We start from the raw sequence: 15593 nt of genomic DNA, 5'->3' as shown, positions 1-15593 counted from the left end.
CCTTTCATGAGCTGGTAACTGATTAAAGAACAGAAGGTAGAAACCAACAGACGAAGTTAAAGGAAAGGATGAAGACTTTAACTCTGCTTGGCATCAACCAAAAGGAAGACAACTGATCCAGCTCACAATACCCAGCTGGGTAAAAAATCTGGGAAAGACAAGAAATCTGAAGGAAGGAGGTGAAATCTCCCATCATACCTCAACTACTTGGGTAGATGGTGGCAGTCATAGCTTTTGTATGTGTGTGTGCATACACACATGAAACTGAGGGCAGGGCAAAAGTGAGCCAGGAGGATGCCACCACCCCTTCATACAAAGAATGCATTATATATCTCTTTTGCATCTAGGTCTATCTTGCTTACTCAGCTGAGTTGCTTTACCCCAAAGTCTAATGGTAAAATCCCAGGATTTCTCATTGATAGTGCAAAGAGCTTCATAAGGAATCTCTCAACTGGATTTTTAGTGAAAAGGGGAAACGGTACACCTTCATACAATTATCAAAAGTATAGGGAGAGTGACCAAAACATTAGTTCCCTGCCCCCTTTGTAACTGATGCTAGGTCACTTATAGATTAGAGGTAACAAAATGGAGGTACTGCTGCTTCACATAAATAATAATAATAATAATAATAATAATAATAAATTTTATTTATGTTTCCCTGCCTCTCCCAGTGGATCGAAGTGGGGTTACAGACTAAATAAAAGCGCAAAGGCCTTTTGTCACTACAAGGTTTGTTGTCCATGGCTAAATTAGACTTCTATGTTCATAAGCAATATATCTTCTGTTTATTGGACAGATCATCAGTAAAAGGGCTAAACGGTGATTTGGATGTGTTGTGGATGGAATCAGAAAAGCACTGCCCATAAATTTTGAGGACTGATCAGTTTTGTGTTTTGATTTTGGAATTACATTTCTGCTGTCAGAAGCTCTTGCTCTCATTTTCCTGTATCAGAAGACTGTGTGTATAGTACTGTTGTGGATATGAGTTTTCATTAGACGTTGTGTTCAGGAGTGCTGGGAATGTGTGGAATCTGATGAGAACAGTAACCATAGTGACTCCTTGTGTAGCATTAGCATGTGTAGGGAAGTCATTCCTGTTTATTATTTTTCAGAGTGAGTCTCCTGTTTCTGCCTGATTGGGTAGTTTCCCCTAGTTTCTGAGAAGCAAGAGGTTTATATTCTTCCCGCTACAACTTTATCTTATCACTTTTCCATGTAATTAGCCCATCAAGGGTGCATGCAATAACTTAGGATGCTTATCAGAGAATATAGGATTTTAGAAGCTAATTCAGAGAACTGTATTTCAGAAATCCATACTGGTTTGAGCCACAGTAGCTGTCATAAAAATTGTGAGTGTGAAAGTGAACATATTAAAGGCTAGGATTCAAAGAGCTGTTTTGGTTCACACTAGCGGCTTGCACTAACTTGGTGGATTTCATATTGAACAGCTGACTCCTGAGTCATATCATAAGCTGCTTTTGAAACACACCTATCAGTTTGAAATACAGTTTTCAGGTTGCTTTTGCAGGAACAAGTTTTGAAGCTGCTTTGGGGTCACGGCTTTGGTTTTTTACTACTTTGGATCTTGGCTGCTATTTTATATATCCCTAAAGGGCTTCTTGTATGATCTTTGCCTGTCATGTTCTTATCATTCCTATATCTGCCTCCAAAACACTTAGGTGGTATGTGAACTAATGCCAACATTCAGTAAATATTAATCACAAGGGCAACTTGGTCTTTTCCTTTTTAAAAATAAATTGTTTTTAAGTTTTTCATCAGGCCACGTTCCACATACTATTTTTTAAAAAGATGTCATCATCTGATAAGAGTCTCCAGAACCTGTTTTTGATAACCGTGAAACAGAAGTTGCAGAATTGCTCAATGCTGCTTCCCCACCCCCCCACATTGTAGCTGCTTTTTAGGTCCCTTGACTAATGCTTATAAAATAAACAAATGCTTGGATAGCTGCAGCTTTGGCTTTCAAGACAGGCTCACAATGCCAGCAACCAAATTGCAGTGCCCGAGGCTGGTTGTCTGTCAACGCACATCATTATGTCAATTAGAGAATATCAGGTAGAAATGCCCTGTGGTAATGGTAGATACAAGATGGTTTCAGCTGGGCAGAAGGTTATTGTGACATGCTTAGATTCGTATTTAATACTAAAATGAACACTTTCTTGCCCAAGCTGTAACACGAGTCTGTGTTTTTATATATACATTATAAAAACTGGCAATATATTGGTTCTGAAATCCTGAATGCTTTGTGTTGAACTTTAATGATGATGATTACTTTAGACTAAATACCAGAAATAGATGCAGACATAGCCATTGGAGACCCCCAAAGATTTTTCCCTGTAAGCTTCTAGCACAGGGGTAGGCAACTGTTTTGAGCCGGGGGTCAGGTTGCTGTCCCTCAGACAACTGGGGGGCCAAAGCCAAAAAATAAATAATGAAATAATTTTTTAAAAAATTAAATAAATAAATAAACCGGGACAAATGTAGGACAACATTTTCAAATGGTGGACACTTTTTTTAAAAAAAGTGGAGGACACGCAAAAAAATTTGCTGATTTTTTAAAAAAATGTTAATATAAATGCATGTTTCTGAGGCGTCTATAGACAATTGCCCCCCTTGCCCCTGCGCGCGAAAGGCCAAAGGCCCCGGCGGCAATCGATGGCAGGACCAGGCTGGGGCCGGTCCCAAGGCCTCGCCGGGCTGCATCCGGCCCACGGGCCGCAGGTTGCCTACCCCTGTTCTAGCATCTCAGTTGGATGACTAGTGCACATGAACACTGTTACCCCTTCCTTCTTGCCTCAATAAAAGTATAGTGTCTAGATCAAGGGAAGTAATAGTGCCACACTCTTCTGCTCTGGTCAGGCCCTACCTGGAATATTGTGTCCAGTTCTGGGCACCACAATTCAAAAAGAATACTGAGAAACTGTCCAAAGGAGGGCGACTAAAATGGTGAATGGCCTGGAAACCATGTCCTATGAGGAATGACTTAGGGAGCTGGGGATGTTTAGCCTGGAGAAGAGAAGGTTAAGAGGTGATATGATAGCCCTGTTTAAATATTTGAAGGAATGTCATATTGAGGAGGAAACAAGCTTGTTTTCTGCTGCTCCAGAGAACAGGAACCGGAACAATGGATGCAAGCTACAGGTAAAGATATTCCACCTCAACATTAGGAGGAACTTTCTGACAGTAAGGACTGTTCGACAGTGGAACAAACTCCCTTGGAGTCTAGTGGAGTCTCCTTCCTTGGAGGTCTTTAAACAGAGGCTGGATGGCCATCTGTCGGGAATGCTTTCATTGAGATTTCCTGCATGGCAGGGGACTGGATTGAATGGGCCTTGTGGTCTCTTCCAACTCTACGATTCTATCATTCTATGATTATATGTAACTGTAAAGCTAGAATTGAGAGCCAGGAAGACTCTGGGGATTTCACTTATTCAGGGAAGCACTCAGTGGATAAGATAATCAAGTCACTCTAAGCCAGCTGTTCTCATTTGTGCTCCAAGCAGCCCTTAAGGCTCCGCATGCACTTCCCAGGTGCTCTGTGTCCACTCTAGGAAAATGAAGGAAATAAAAATTGAATGAAATTAAAGAATAAAAAACAAAAAGTAGAATCAAAATAAGAAAACTAGAAATTACATTCTGAGTGGAAGTTTTGTCAAGTTGAATTTGCCAAGTTGAAAAGGACGCCACAAGTAAAAAATGTTGGGAACCCCTGCTCCAAGCCTTAATTTTCCATTACTAAAATGAAAATATGAATAATCAGCATGCTTGTGAAGATGAAATAAAAAACTTAAAACACTGAAAAGTGCTGTAAAATGATTTACTAGTGATTTTGGAGAGGCCTGAAGAACAGCCTAAATCTGTAAAAAGCTAGTGGAATATTGAGGCTCCAGGTGACCCAAGTCCTCCTTTTCTATAATTAACTGTGCCTAGATTTATTTGGATTTTGGTGCAAATTTGATCATTTTTTCTTTCTTTCTGATTTCAGACAACATGCAGCACAACAACATCACTGGGAAAGGTAGAAACCTTTCAGAGGCTTCCCAACTCATCCTGCAGCCCTTCTTGGGAAGTAAAGCAAAGAAAGGAACAGCTCTTCCCAGCGTTCCCCTGCACATCCGAAATGCCATCTTAGCGGCTGCCCTCTTCCCAGAGTTTCTCAAGGAGCTAGCTGCTCTTGCACAGGAACATTCCATTCTATGTTACAAAGTATTTAGTGATTTAGAAGATTATTATTAAATTTAAGACTTTTTTTAAAAAAAAGACATTTTAATTTTTGTTTTAAACACAAAAACTACTTATAAAGGAAAATGTTACTTTATATTCCTGGTAATACTTGATTCAGGGGAAATTGTTACATCTTTATGGTGGGCCTTATTTCCAACTGTGCAGCGTACAGACTTTGTGTATTAATGAAACTATTTTTAATTTTATTTTATTCTTGTCACTGATTTTGCTTACCTCATATTCTCTCTTTAGAAATTTACAGTAGATATTCTGGTTTAAATTTATCTGAGTAAATTGCTACATACAGGAGTGGACAACATGGCTCCCTAGATGCTGAACCTCAACTTGCACCAGTGCTTTCAATCATAATTTATGGCAAAGGATGATGGGAGTTGTAATCCAACATCTAGAAGGTCAAACCTTGTCCACCCTTGAACTATAGGTAGTTTGAGGAGGCGTTGGGGGAGGTAATTTTAAAGAATATTTATGTGACCATCACGACAACTCCAATAAGCCTTTTGAGTAAATGATGTTTTAAGTACCTTTCAAAAGGGGAATTAACAATTCCCCCCTAAATTCTTCTTTACCAGTAGCTGAAGTTTTGAATCCAAATGGATTCAGTGTATACAAGTCCATTACTTAGTGATGTCAGGTGCTGAACATATTACCATATTGCCTTATGGTGTGGACAAGTCTGACACTCTCTTCTGTTCACTCCTTTGAAATGTAGATGAAACAAGTAAATGTTGCATATAGACTATGTGGAGTTATTTTCTGCCATTTCTAAGCATCCTCTGGAGGGGGGGGGGAGAACCTAGATTGCTACCTAAGCACTCCAGCCTTATTTTAGTAAGATTTGCACATGGTAAAATGTTTCTATGCAAGCTGTAACTTTTCTAGAACAAGTTTGTACACTTTTATTGATAAGCTGAAGATTCTAGTAAATGTTTTAGTAATGTTTAAAAGGCTAACTTCCTCTGGAAGTTGTTGCTACCTATTTTATAAGTCATAATTTTGTAAAATGGAAAAGAATAGCTTGCTTCTATAAGCTATTTTTAAAAGTTTAAATGCTACTGGGCTCAGGAAAAGTTTTGTGGTACTTGTAAACACTGGCTATTTATGATGTGTATTGGCTTGTCCCAATATTGCACTTGTGAGGGATGCCAGAAGTGTAGGAGAGGTTGCTGCCTGGGATATAAACACTGGGACCTGTTGCAGTTGTCCAATTGTTTAAGAATATTTTCTTTTCTGAGTAATGAGACTCATTAAAACAGGTCCAAACATGATGAATTGGAACATTACAGCTGTATTTCAGCTAGTGCTAGTAAAAGTAATTATTCTCCAGTGCTGAAGTTGGCTTTGTGTAACTAATGCTTTAGTACTTGAAAGCCTTCATTTTCTTTTACAATAGGTAGGAATGAGAAACTGCTTCAAAACCATTGGAAAGAAGCTATTAAGACAGGGTTTGAAAGCAATTATTTTTTAATGTGTTTGTAAATTGTGCACTGATGTATTAATAGTATCAGGGAGAGTTTGTATCCTTGTTATCTATACACCTGCATAGATATGTTGTTCAGAAATCTCTTTAGTTGATTGCCCCATGCTTTCCAGAAAATCATTCCTTTAGAAACACAACGTTGAGAAAAGATTATTGCTCACCTAGTTTTGTCCTAATCTGGTCTCTTGACCTTGTCTCTGGTACCACCTGTGGAAGCAGAAACAGAAATTTGCAGGCCATAGAAAACAAATAGGAAGGCTCCATCTTCTTATAGGTTGTCCAAGCACCTGAAAGTTGCAGAGCACTTTTTGAGGTAAGGGCTTGGCAGTGCTATCTTTAGCACGTTTTCCATGTCTGTTGATATCTTTGTGCTGTGTTCCAGTTCTTCAGTAAATACAGCTGCCTCATAATTTTAGTCTTGGTATATAGTACATAGGGGAAGATACATCATTTGAATGTATATATGTGTGTGTGTTAACTGCAGCTAATTTTAAAACTGCTGCCAATAACTACTATGTTACTATACAGTAACCACACACACTTATTTGAAATTCAGCTAGCTGCGATTTTAATTCATGAAAATTACTGCTATAATTTGGACAGTTCACCTGATCAGGATTCCTGTCTGCTGCAATGTATACAAATCTTTGCTATATATGTAGCTTATCCAGTCACTTTATCACAGATTTTAATATTTTTATGTATTTATTACACCTCGGGTGAATATTCTGCTCCAGCTTCCAAATGTTAGAATGTAATCAGCTAGGGCTGAGGAGAGGTGCAGTTTTAACATTTGGGGCCTCACTTTGTCTGCTTCTGTGCTGCTCTGCTGTAAGGCATTCAGGGCAATCCACAATTTGTGAATACAATGTATGCTTATTGCATTTACCTTTTAATAGAAGCAAGCTACAGTTACAGTGGCCATATATACTTGAGTGGCTGTTTCCTCAAAAAACAAAGGGTTTTGGTCTCCGTAACTGCCACACTGACAGTTTTCAGAGACCAAAATTGCAGGGTGTAAAGTAAGATCTGGCTACCATTTGTGTAATTCAGTTATGAAATAACCCCACTTTATTATTTTCAGTTATTGCAATAGTTCACATTTTGAAGATAACTTGATTTAATAAGAAATTTGCCAAACTGCTTTTACTAAAGTTGTACTTCACTTCTAGTGTACACTCCTTATTAACATTTGTGAAGCTAAAAGCAGAGAGGTGGATAAAATTCTGACTTTTGGCTTTAATGAAATTCGTTCTATTTACAATATGAATTAAGGGTTAAAAGAAACTCCTCATAGACTTTTGGAACGTTAGCAATTAAAACAAGGCATCATCATCATCATCATCATATAAAATTTATTTATATCATGGATTTACATACCTTAAAAAGTAATAATTCCAACCACAAAATGTTGAGAAGTAGACCATTCTTTGCCCATGTGAGTGCAAAATGCAAGATGGAGTTGCTTATTCTGCTTTGTGATTTTCACATCAAAAGCAACCAAATCTTGTGAAAATTCCCTTGAAATTGAGTGCTGCAGTATTCCAGTGTAATTATCCAAGCCATGGTTATAGCACTAATTCAAGCTGTAGTGTTGTAATTATTCCTATATAAATGCCATCTCAGGGAAAGTGAAAATTGCATCTTGGTTAATGTGGCTTTGGATTGCTGTGCGTAACTAAGCTATTTGGGATAATTCAGTGATGGGTACCAGCCCCAAAAGACATTTAAAAAGCGAGCTAGCTCTGAATTACTTCTTTAGCAGCAATAGTTAACAACTGTACCCCACAAATTCAGCTCATACAAAGCATTTTACTTATCAAGTATTGATCTACCAGATACATGACTGAACCAGGTACAAGTGACTGAATGTTTCAGTGTCCATCAGTCTGAAGCTTTGCATTCAGGAGATCTTTGTATTCAGGCTATGTTTTAAGTACCAGTTCCTCAATTCCTTGCAGTCTGAAACTGTGTGATCCAGAAATCATAGTTACCACTCTAAGGGCTGTAGCTTTATTCACATTAAGTGAAGCTTTATTACAACTTCTCTGTGGATTTGCAGTGAGAGATATTGGGCACTCTACCAGTTCAGAGAGAGCAGTTATTCATGGTGTTGCCAGTTCACTATTAATGTGACAGCAAATGCTTTGATTTCAGTTGCCCAGTGGAGTAGAGGGTGGATGTCTGTTTCTCAGGGATGATTTACCTGTAGATTCATGCAATGGCACTGAAACATTCTCTATACCAAAGATGGGAAGCCCATGATATTCCTGATTGTTGAACTCTTCCCAACTCTATCATCCTAAACCATTGGCTTAGTTAGCTGGAGATGATAGAAGTTAACGTCCAACAGCTTTCTTCCTCTGTAGGTAAGCTGATGTTCCTTGTATATGCTGTTAGGAGCCTGGATCACAGCCTTCTTATTCTCTCCCCCTGCCCCCCTTCCTGGCAGCATTATACATCTGTGGTGTAGCTTCCTCTATTTACAAGAAGGCTGGTTGCATACTAGTGCCACAGATTTTTACTACATCTATCTAAATATAATGTACAGTCAGCCCTCCTTATCCACAGATTTTTTGTTCATGGATTCAAGCATCCATGGCTTGAAAATATTCCAAAAAAGTATAAATTCCAAATGGCAAGCTTTGATTTTCAATTTTATATAAGGGTCACCATTTTAGTATGCCATTGTATTTGATGGGACTTGAGCATCCACGGAAGGTCCTGGAACCAAACCCCAGTGGATAACAAGGACCCACTGTACATCATGGTTTTTATTTTATCTGTCTTCATGACAATTCTGTGGGAGTGCAACAAATGGTACTATTACTTTGTATTTTTCTCAATTACAAAACTCATTGCCACATGATAGTGTGATCACCATGACAATAAATTGCTTCCACATGGAGCTGAAAATTGGATTGCCATTAACTTACATTAAAGTTACATAAGCTTTTGCCAAATCATTCAGTAGACATTAGCCTACCGATTATTACATGCAATATCCTAAACAAAAGTTTCATACAAATAACTGAATACTAAATAAAGACTTATTTTTACATTATCCTGAATGCCCCACTGTTGAGTTTTATTTAAGGCTAACCTAGGCTTAGCCCAAGTGATTGATTTGCATAGCACATGCAGCCATTCAATGAAATTCAAAGAAGTCACTTCTCTAATATTTCCTGCACATTTTAAACAATACTTTTGCACTGAAGCCCTATGCAGACAGACAAACATGGGTAGTGGGTGGTGTCAGAGAATTGTATATGCTGTTCCTTTCTCCAACCTGAGACAGACCTTCCCCAGTTGATAGACCTGCACCAGAAGGTTAAGCATAGGTTTCGAATACAGGAATTTCTGTGACCCAGAAACAGCAACATTTTGTGGCTGTTCTTTTTAAATTAATTGCTAGACATCACACAGTATACAGAAATTATTCCCTCTAGAACACTAATAAGGAATGTATGCTCCTCCAGCTTTTGTTTGGACTTCAGCTCCTATATGCTGTAATCAGCATAAACAGTACCAAGGAATGGCAAGTGTTCTAGTCCAACATTTGGAAAGCCACATATTCCCACTAATGTTCTGGATTGTCATCAGCACTTTGTGTCATAGCTTCAGATTCATTGTGTGAATGACATTTCCTAGTAACTGCCAATTTCACATTTTGTAATGAGGGAATACAGAGCAAGGTGTGATCTAATGCTCCTTGCCAGCATGGAATTCAAAAAAGAGTCCCTGCCTCCTAAGGTATGTTGGCTCCAGGCTTTCAAGGTAAACACTAGCTTGCAGAACATCATAGGCAGCACCTACCATTCCCAAGGTGAACTGGAGAATATTGCACCAATTGCAACTTCTGTGCCATCTTTCAAGGGCAACCTCCTTGCCGGTATATTATACACTAATCAATTACAAAGGCATGCCTCAGTCTGCCTGTTCTGTCTTGGTAAATTCAGGTGTAGGTATTAAAAAATAATAAACTAAAGACTTTTGGAATGATGCATATTTGTTCCCAATGTGCTACAGTAGCCTTCACGTTAGCCATCTACCGAATGAGATGAGAAAGGATATATTTAAGGCACATTTAGTGTTTAAGGTTATCTAATGATCCTATTCTTGAAACTACTGAAATGCCCAATATAACCAGCAGTGAAACAGTGTTATTATTAATTCCTAAAGCAAATCATCCAGTAATGTCATTTTTTCCCTACCGTCAACTCTACTATACCTTCTGAAAAAAAGATGCTTTATTCAAACATAACTGGAGTTGGTTACCTATTATACATTTCACTTGTCTGATACAGAAATGGATAACAGCCTATAACTAAGAATAATCCAGTCAGCTATAGACCTATGCCTCTTTTTAGAAACTTTAGCCTCCATCTTTTATGTGAAAGGTAAGAGCTCTACTACAGTTAAAAATGACAGTGAGGAAGATGCATCTTGAAAACACTGCACTGCTGAATCATATCTCGGTAACAAATGATTAGAGGTGCCCTGTGATTGAAATGCATTTGATGATCCTCACAAAAAAACTACTACTGCTGGATTCCTCAGCCAGACATGATGTGCACACATCCCTCATTCCTGCAGTAGCCTTCACAAGGACACAGACTCTGATTTAAGCAACTGTAACAAATGCTCGCTTCCAACACTCCTGATGCAGACATTATACTAACAATGACATCTAACTCAGTTAAGCATAGAAGATCCATGTGATTGAGGTGAGTAACCTCTACAGGAGTTAGAAACACAATTGGAAACCAGCCTCCCAGTTTCCCTCTTAACATAGGAACTCCTGGCACTTGTAAACGAGGCTTCTCAGCAAGCTTTATTCTCCAGTAAACACTTTCTCTACACAAAGCTGTAATGACAAGCACTTAGTTCTGATTGTATTCTTGTTTGGCATTTGCCCAAAGTGTATAGGGTTTTTTTTGTCCTTAGATTTTCAGATGTTAACACACTATCTTTTGAGGATGGACACTGACAGGAGAGATAAACAGGCCTAGAAGTCTTACTTACAAAGGCGGGGTACAGACCGCCAAATAGTACGTATACAATACGTACTAGGGTTAGGAAGGGGCGGTGCTTCCGCACCCCCCTAACCCTAGTACGTATTGAATACGTACAAGATGGCGGCACCCTGTTCATACGGGCTCCGCCATCTTTACGTATCGGATGCTGAGCGTCTGTACGTGTCACAGCCTTTATGACGTAGCGAGTGCGCCCCTGGCGCCTCGCTACGTCACAAACGCGACTCAAAAAGAAGCTCCATTTTGGAGCTTCTTTTTCAGTCCGCGCGGGAGCCGCGCCGTCTGAAGACTCTGGCTCCCCCACGGACCTACCGGCGGCGGCGGCAGACCGCCACAAAGCGGCGGTCTGTACCCTGCCAAAGTTAATTTTCAATCCCAATATCTTAAAGCAGTTTTTAGTAATAAGGTATTATAGGAATGAAGTACCTTGAATGAAATCTAGAGTAATATTTAAAATGACTATTGAAAAAAAAATTGGGAAACAAGTCCACAGTACACTTGAATACTTGGTTTATTTGCTATGTATAACATGTATAGTGACAATGGCATGAACCCATCACTAAATGCCATGCACAACAGCTCTAATTCAGGTCTACCTACCCTACAGAAGGTGGCAGTAGGGGCTAAATAAGCAACATGCAGAGAATGGAAATACTCAAATGTCTGTGCATGTGCCTCACAGCTGTACATAGGCCAAACTTCCTAGAGGCAAAAATGTAGGAAGCTTGAAGTATCATTCTTAAAAGATATACAAAATACCTGTGGTTTTCCTCTAAGATTATAAAGGTAGCTAGTTTTTTTTTAAAAAAATTCTTTACATATAAAAGAAAATGAAGGCTTTATCTGTAAGTTGGTAGGATCAGGGTTTTTTTTTGCTTTTGTTTTTGGAAACTTAACGATTTTTCTTAACTTTGACACCTCCGTGAAGTTTGTTTAGGGGTGGCTAGGAAACCTGTGATCCTCCAGACATTTTGACTCCCAACCTTTACAAATCACAGCCAGCATGTTCAGTGGCAAGGGAACCTGGAATCCAAAACAGCAGGAGGATCAAAGGTTCACCACCTGTATTAGAAATAGTCAAGTAGATGCTGCAAAACTAGTTTGAAGTGCAATCTATGTCTAAATCAAAATGATATCTAGAACAAGAGTCAATAAAGAACAAAATTTTGTATTAATACTTTTCGTTTCTATTATAACAACTGAATAAATGCATGTCCACAGTCACTGTTACTACCACAACTAATGCATTTACCACCAAGCAGGGACTGGATTCAGCTGGCGTTTGAAACAAGGTGGTACAATGAGGACCAGTTGTTCAAATTGCTCATGATCCAATAATCTGTATGGCCATCATCTAGTGATCCTCGTAATACTAATGACCCACATCCAACAATCTACTTCTGTATTTAAGGCTAGTGGATTTTGCACTTTCTTCTGTTCCTGCTGTGGCCCTTCATGGAGAAGATTTTTGTGAATGGATCATTGATTGTGGGGAAAAAAAGGATCTAAAGAAACACATTACTGGATTCTGTCCAGTATTTAAATGAGCATTCACATGGAGCAAAGGAACATGATTAAGGGGGAGAAATGCTTGAAATATATGCAAGATGCTGTATTTTTTTCTGGATTTTACTGATTATGGCCAGAATTCTGTCTGTCTCAATATAGCAACCATTCGACACTCCCTCCAGAATTTACTGCTGAGTTTATATAGCCCTATGGCCACTCTATGGTTGGCAGGAGTTGGAGAGATGAGAGATGGGTCTGTCCATGCAGCCAGTTGCAGAATGATTATATCATCCCATTGAAAGCCATTGGGGTAGTCCAGAAGTCCCAGAAGATGATGTAATCTTTTCACATCTGGCTATATGTTTCTCTGATCCACCTCCACTCTCCTCCACCAGTCATGGACTGGACATGGCAGCTGCAGTTCAGTGGTATGTTCAAGGGGCCTTCAGTTATTCTGAAAGGAGGAAGGGATACAAACACTGCAACAACAACAGATGTAAATATGCAGGCATAAGGTGGAATTATATTTTCATGGGTTACTAACAGCCAATGGCCTCAATCCTGCTACTAGCCTTGACTGGAGTGGGCCAATGATTCAATGGTGCTGAGTCACCATTCAACAGCTGACTGAATGGATCTACTTGGGATTAGCCAACAGGATGCCAGGCATGGTGTGTTCACTCATATAAACTGATGTCCCATTGAGCCATCATAGAACAAAATGTATGGACACAGACAGAAAAAGGCAATGCGGCTGGCTGCTCTGACCAAAACGTGTGGTATGAAACCAGGAACATTATCTGCTGATATATGACAATACCTCATTTCATGGAGACATGCATCTGTATTTTATGAATGCAGCCTTTGTTCAGTTTTCAGTATAAATGCACAGCTCACTTTTTAAAGAGGAAAGTACAAAATGTCCAAGATGATCCAAACAAAATAAATGTTTCTGTTTTATTACTTATAAAAAGTTATTTTATGTACAATTTTTATTCATTAAACACTGAAAAATGTTTTTATACCCCTTTGTGTCTTGACATGCCATGACAGAACTTCTAGATGGTAGTGAAAACAAATGCCTGAAAACATTTGAGAGGTACAGCCTAACTTCTCTTGGCTTCAATCAAAAAGTGTGTAAAATATTTCTTCTCTGTAGTGACTGAAGTAAAGGGGCATATATTAGAAAGAACTGTCTGAAAATTCTAGAAGACAAGTAGCTCTGTTGCTTAAAGTCTTGGTAATATATTTCCTCCTGCAATATACAGAATTAGTGGTTACAAAGAAGAGATTTTTTACAAAATAAAGTTAAAGATTTTTTTTAAAAGCTTCTATCTTCACAATAAGGGTACTGCCTTGTTTATTTTGATATAAATCTAAAGGACTCACAACCTTACTGATGGTTGCTAGTGGTGCTATGCAGTAGCTGAGAGACATCATCTAAGGCATAAGACACAGTCTGGTCCTTCTTGCAGCTCTACAACCCTCATCATTTCTTCTGTAAGCACAGCAGCAAATTGGAAAGGGCATGTTTTCTTACTAAAGAAGACATGCAGGGAGCTTGTGCTTGTAGCACAAAATGTGGGGGTGAGGGCTGGAAGTGGATTTCTTTTCCTATTTCTAGTTGCCACCAAATTTAGATAACATACAGCAGTGAGGTCTATTGGGGTGCAGGAGCACTGCATGGCATGGCTGGGGTGAAACAGGTGCCTGGACTTATTAAAGTTGCTTTAACCCTTTCTCAAGGGAATGAGAAACATGTCTTCCTTTTCTTTTAACAAAAAAGCTATAATGGCATTAAGATCCAAAGTGAAACTTCCTTCATGGATTACAATGTGGAGAAATAGTTGGACTGCTTCAAAATGGTGCTTAATGGAATAGCAATCTGAAAATATATTTACACTTAAGTCCTATGGGCAGAACAGTCTCAACAGTCAAAACTGGCCAAGGTGGACAAAGGAGGTTCCCCCCCCCTTTTTTTTTCAGCACTGGTCTTGAACAGATTTATTGCTAAAGGCTCCATTAATTACCACTTTGATGCTTCAGATGCCAAGAAAGGTATGGTAGATACCAAATTTGCAGTCTAGGCTTCTATGATAGCAGCTTCTCTAGTATTTCTTTCACCAGTACAGGGTCTGCTCGTCCTCTTGTTTTTTTCTGAACCTGTCCAATGAGCTTATTCAGCACTTTTTGGTTTCCCTTCTTTATTTCTGCCACCTTGAAAGAAAAATTAATCAAAACAAGAAAAGTGTTAACAAGAGTTGCTTTACTTTTGGTCAATATTACTAGATTACTATATTAATATGAAAACACATTGAACAGATTTGCTGCTAAATTACTGTTCTCATGGTGGGCAGGGGGAAAGCCCAGGTTGTATCAATCTAATTAACATAAGATTATTACCCAGTTGATCACATTTCTTATTTTGAAGGGCACACATTTCTTTGACAAGACGAATGTAAGCGGACACAAAACACATCTCTCAAGGCTGGGCTAAAAATAACTGCCTATACTGCAGCCTTGTTGACAGATTCCTTTCTAACTCAAAGCTTTTACAATTCAACATTTGGAGCCTGACAGTCAATATAGTGGCAAATTATAATGTTTTATGAAGTTTTGATATTGTGCAAGATCTTGGGCTAGTCTAGTCACCTCTGCCTTTGAGGGGAACAAGCCATTCATCAGCCCCAAGGAGACTACAAGTCAGGTGGGCAACTGAGCCTCCACATCCTTCTAGTGAATTATAGAACCCACAAACTGCTGAAAACTGGCTGATGTCCTGACCCAGAAGTAACTGGAAATCACTTCCAACTTCAATTTTTACCACTTTTGGGGGAGGGAGATTAGCATTTTGAAGTTGGGGGGGGGGAAGGGTTTTTAAAAAAAAAATTTTTGGCCCCAAGGGCTTCAAAAAGTTCTTTTTGGGGGATTTTTTTTTTCATCCTCAAGTGATTTTTTTTTTTTTGTGGGGGAAGGACAGGAATGAGCCTTTCTAGGAGTCAAGTTGTGGGTTTGCATGGGCTATGGACTTCAGTCTTCAATGCCTGCCTTAACAAGAAGTCATTTTTTATACTAGATAACCTTTATGTACTGCAGAGGGGAAAGCAAATGCTCACTTGAACAAGAGTGTAGACTTCTTAAAGAGTTGGCAATGCCCAAACAGTTTCTGTGGGGCTTGTGATGTCCTCGTATTACACTCAAAGTCTTAGCTTTCATCTTTAAAATAACCAAACCAAAACATGTTACACTCTTTCAGATCTATTTGTTATTCTAAGTACTATTTACTCTTCCAGTTAAAAAGCCCTTAT

The 15593-nt window shown here is 38.9% G+C and overlaps 2 protein-coding genes across 10 annotated transcripts in view; one reads left to right on the top strand and one right to left on the bottom strand.

Moving 5' to 3' along the window:
- The window catches only part of FHIP1A (FHF complex subunit HOOK interacting protein 1A), a 98395-nt gene extending 89998 nt beyond the window's left edge, over positions 1-8397 (top strand). For both annotated transcript variants that reach the window (XM_042467169.1, XM_042467168.1), the window contains one exon: positions 4004-8397. In XM_042467169.1, the coding sequence (XP_042323103.1) occupies positions 4004-4254 (251 nt within the window). In that variant the 3' untranslated portion in view covers positions 4255-8397. The remainder of the gene's footprint in view (positions 1-4003) is intronic.
- A 2872-nt stretch (positions 8398-11269) lies between these two features.
- Positions 11270-15593, bottom strand: part of GATB (glutamyl-tRNA amidotransferase subunit B) — a 59968-nt gene continuing 55644 nt past the window's right edge. For 4 of the 8 annotated variants that reach the window (XM_042467176.1, XM_042467171.1, XM_042467174.1 and 1 more), the window contains one exon: positions 11270-14502. In XM_042467176.1, coding sequence (XP_042323110.1) covers positions 14377-14502 — 126 coding nt within the window. In that variant the 3' untranslated portion in view covers positions 11270-14376. The remainder of the gene's footprint in view (positions 14503-15593) is intronic. The other 4 variants (XR_006103976.1, XR_006103977.1, XM_042467172.1 and 1 more) reach the window with 4 other exon arrangements.

The sequence above is a fragment of the Sceloporus undulatus genome, chromosome 5 (assembly GCF_019175285.1).
Source record: "Sceloporus undulatus isolate JIND9_A2432 ecotype Alabama chromosome 5, SceUnd_v1.1, whole genome shotgun sequence".
Lineage (NCBI taxonomy): Eukaryota > Metazoa > Chordata > Lepidosauria > Squamata > Phrynosomatidae > Sceloporus > Sceloporus undulatus.
Note: the sequence above shows the minus strand (reverse complement) of the source record. Positions and strands in the feature narration are given on the sequence as shown.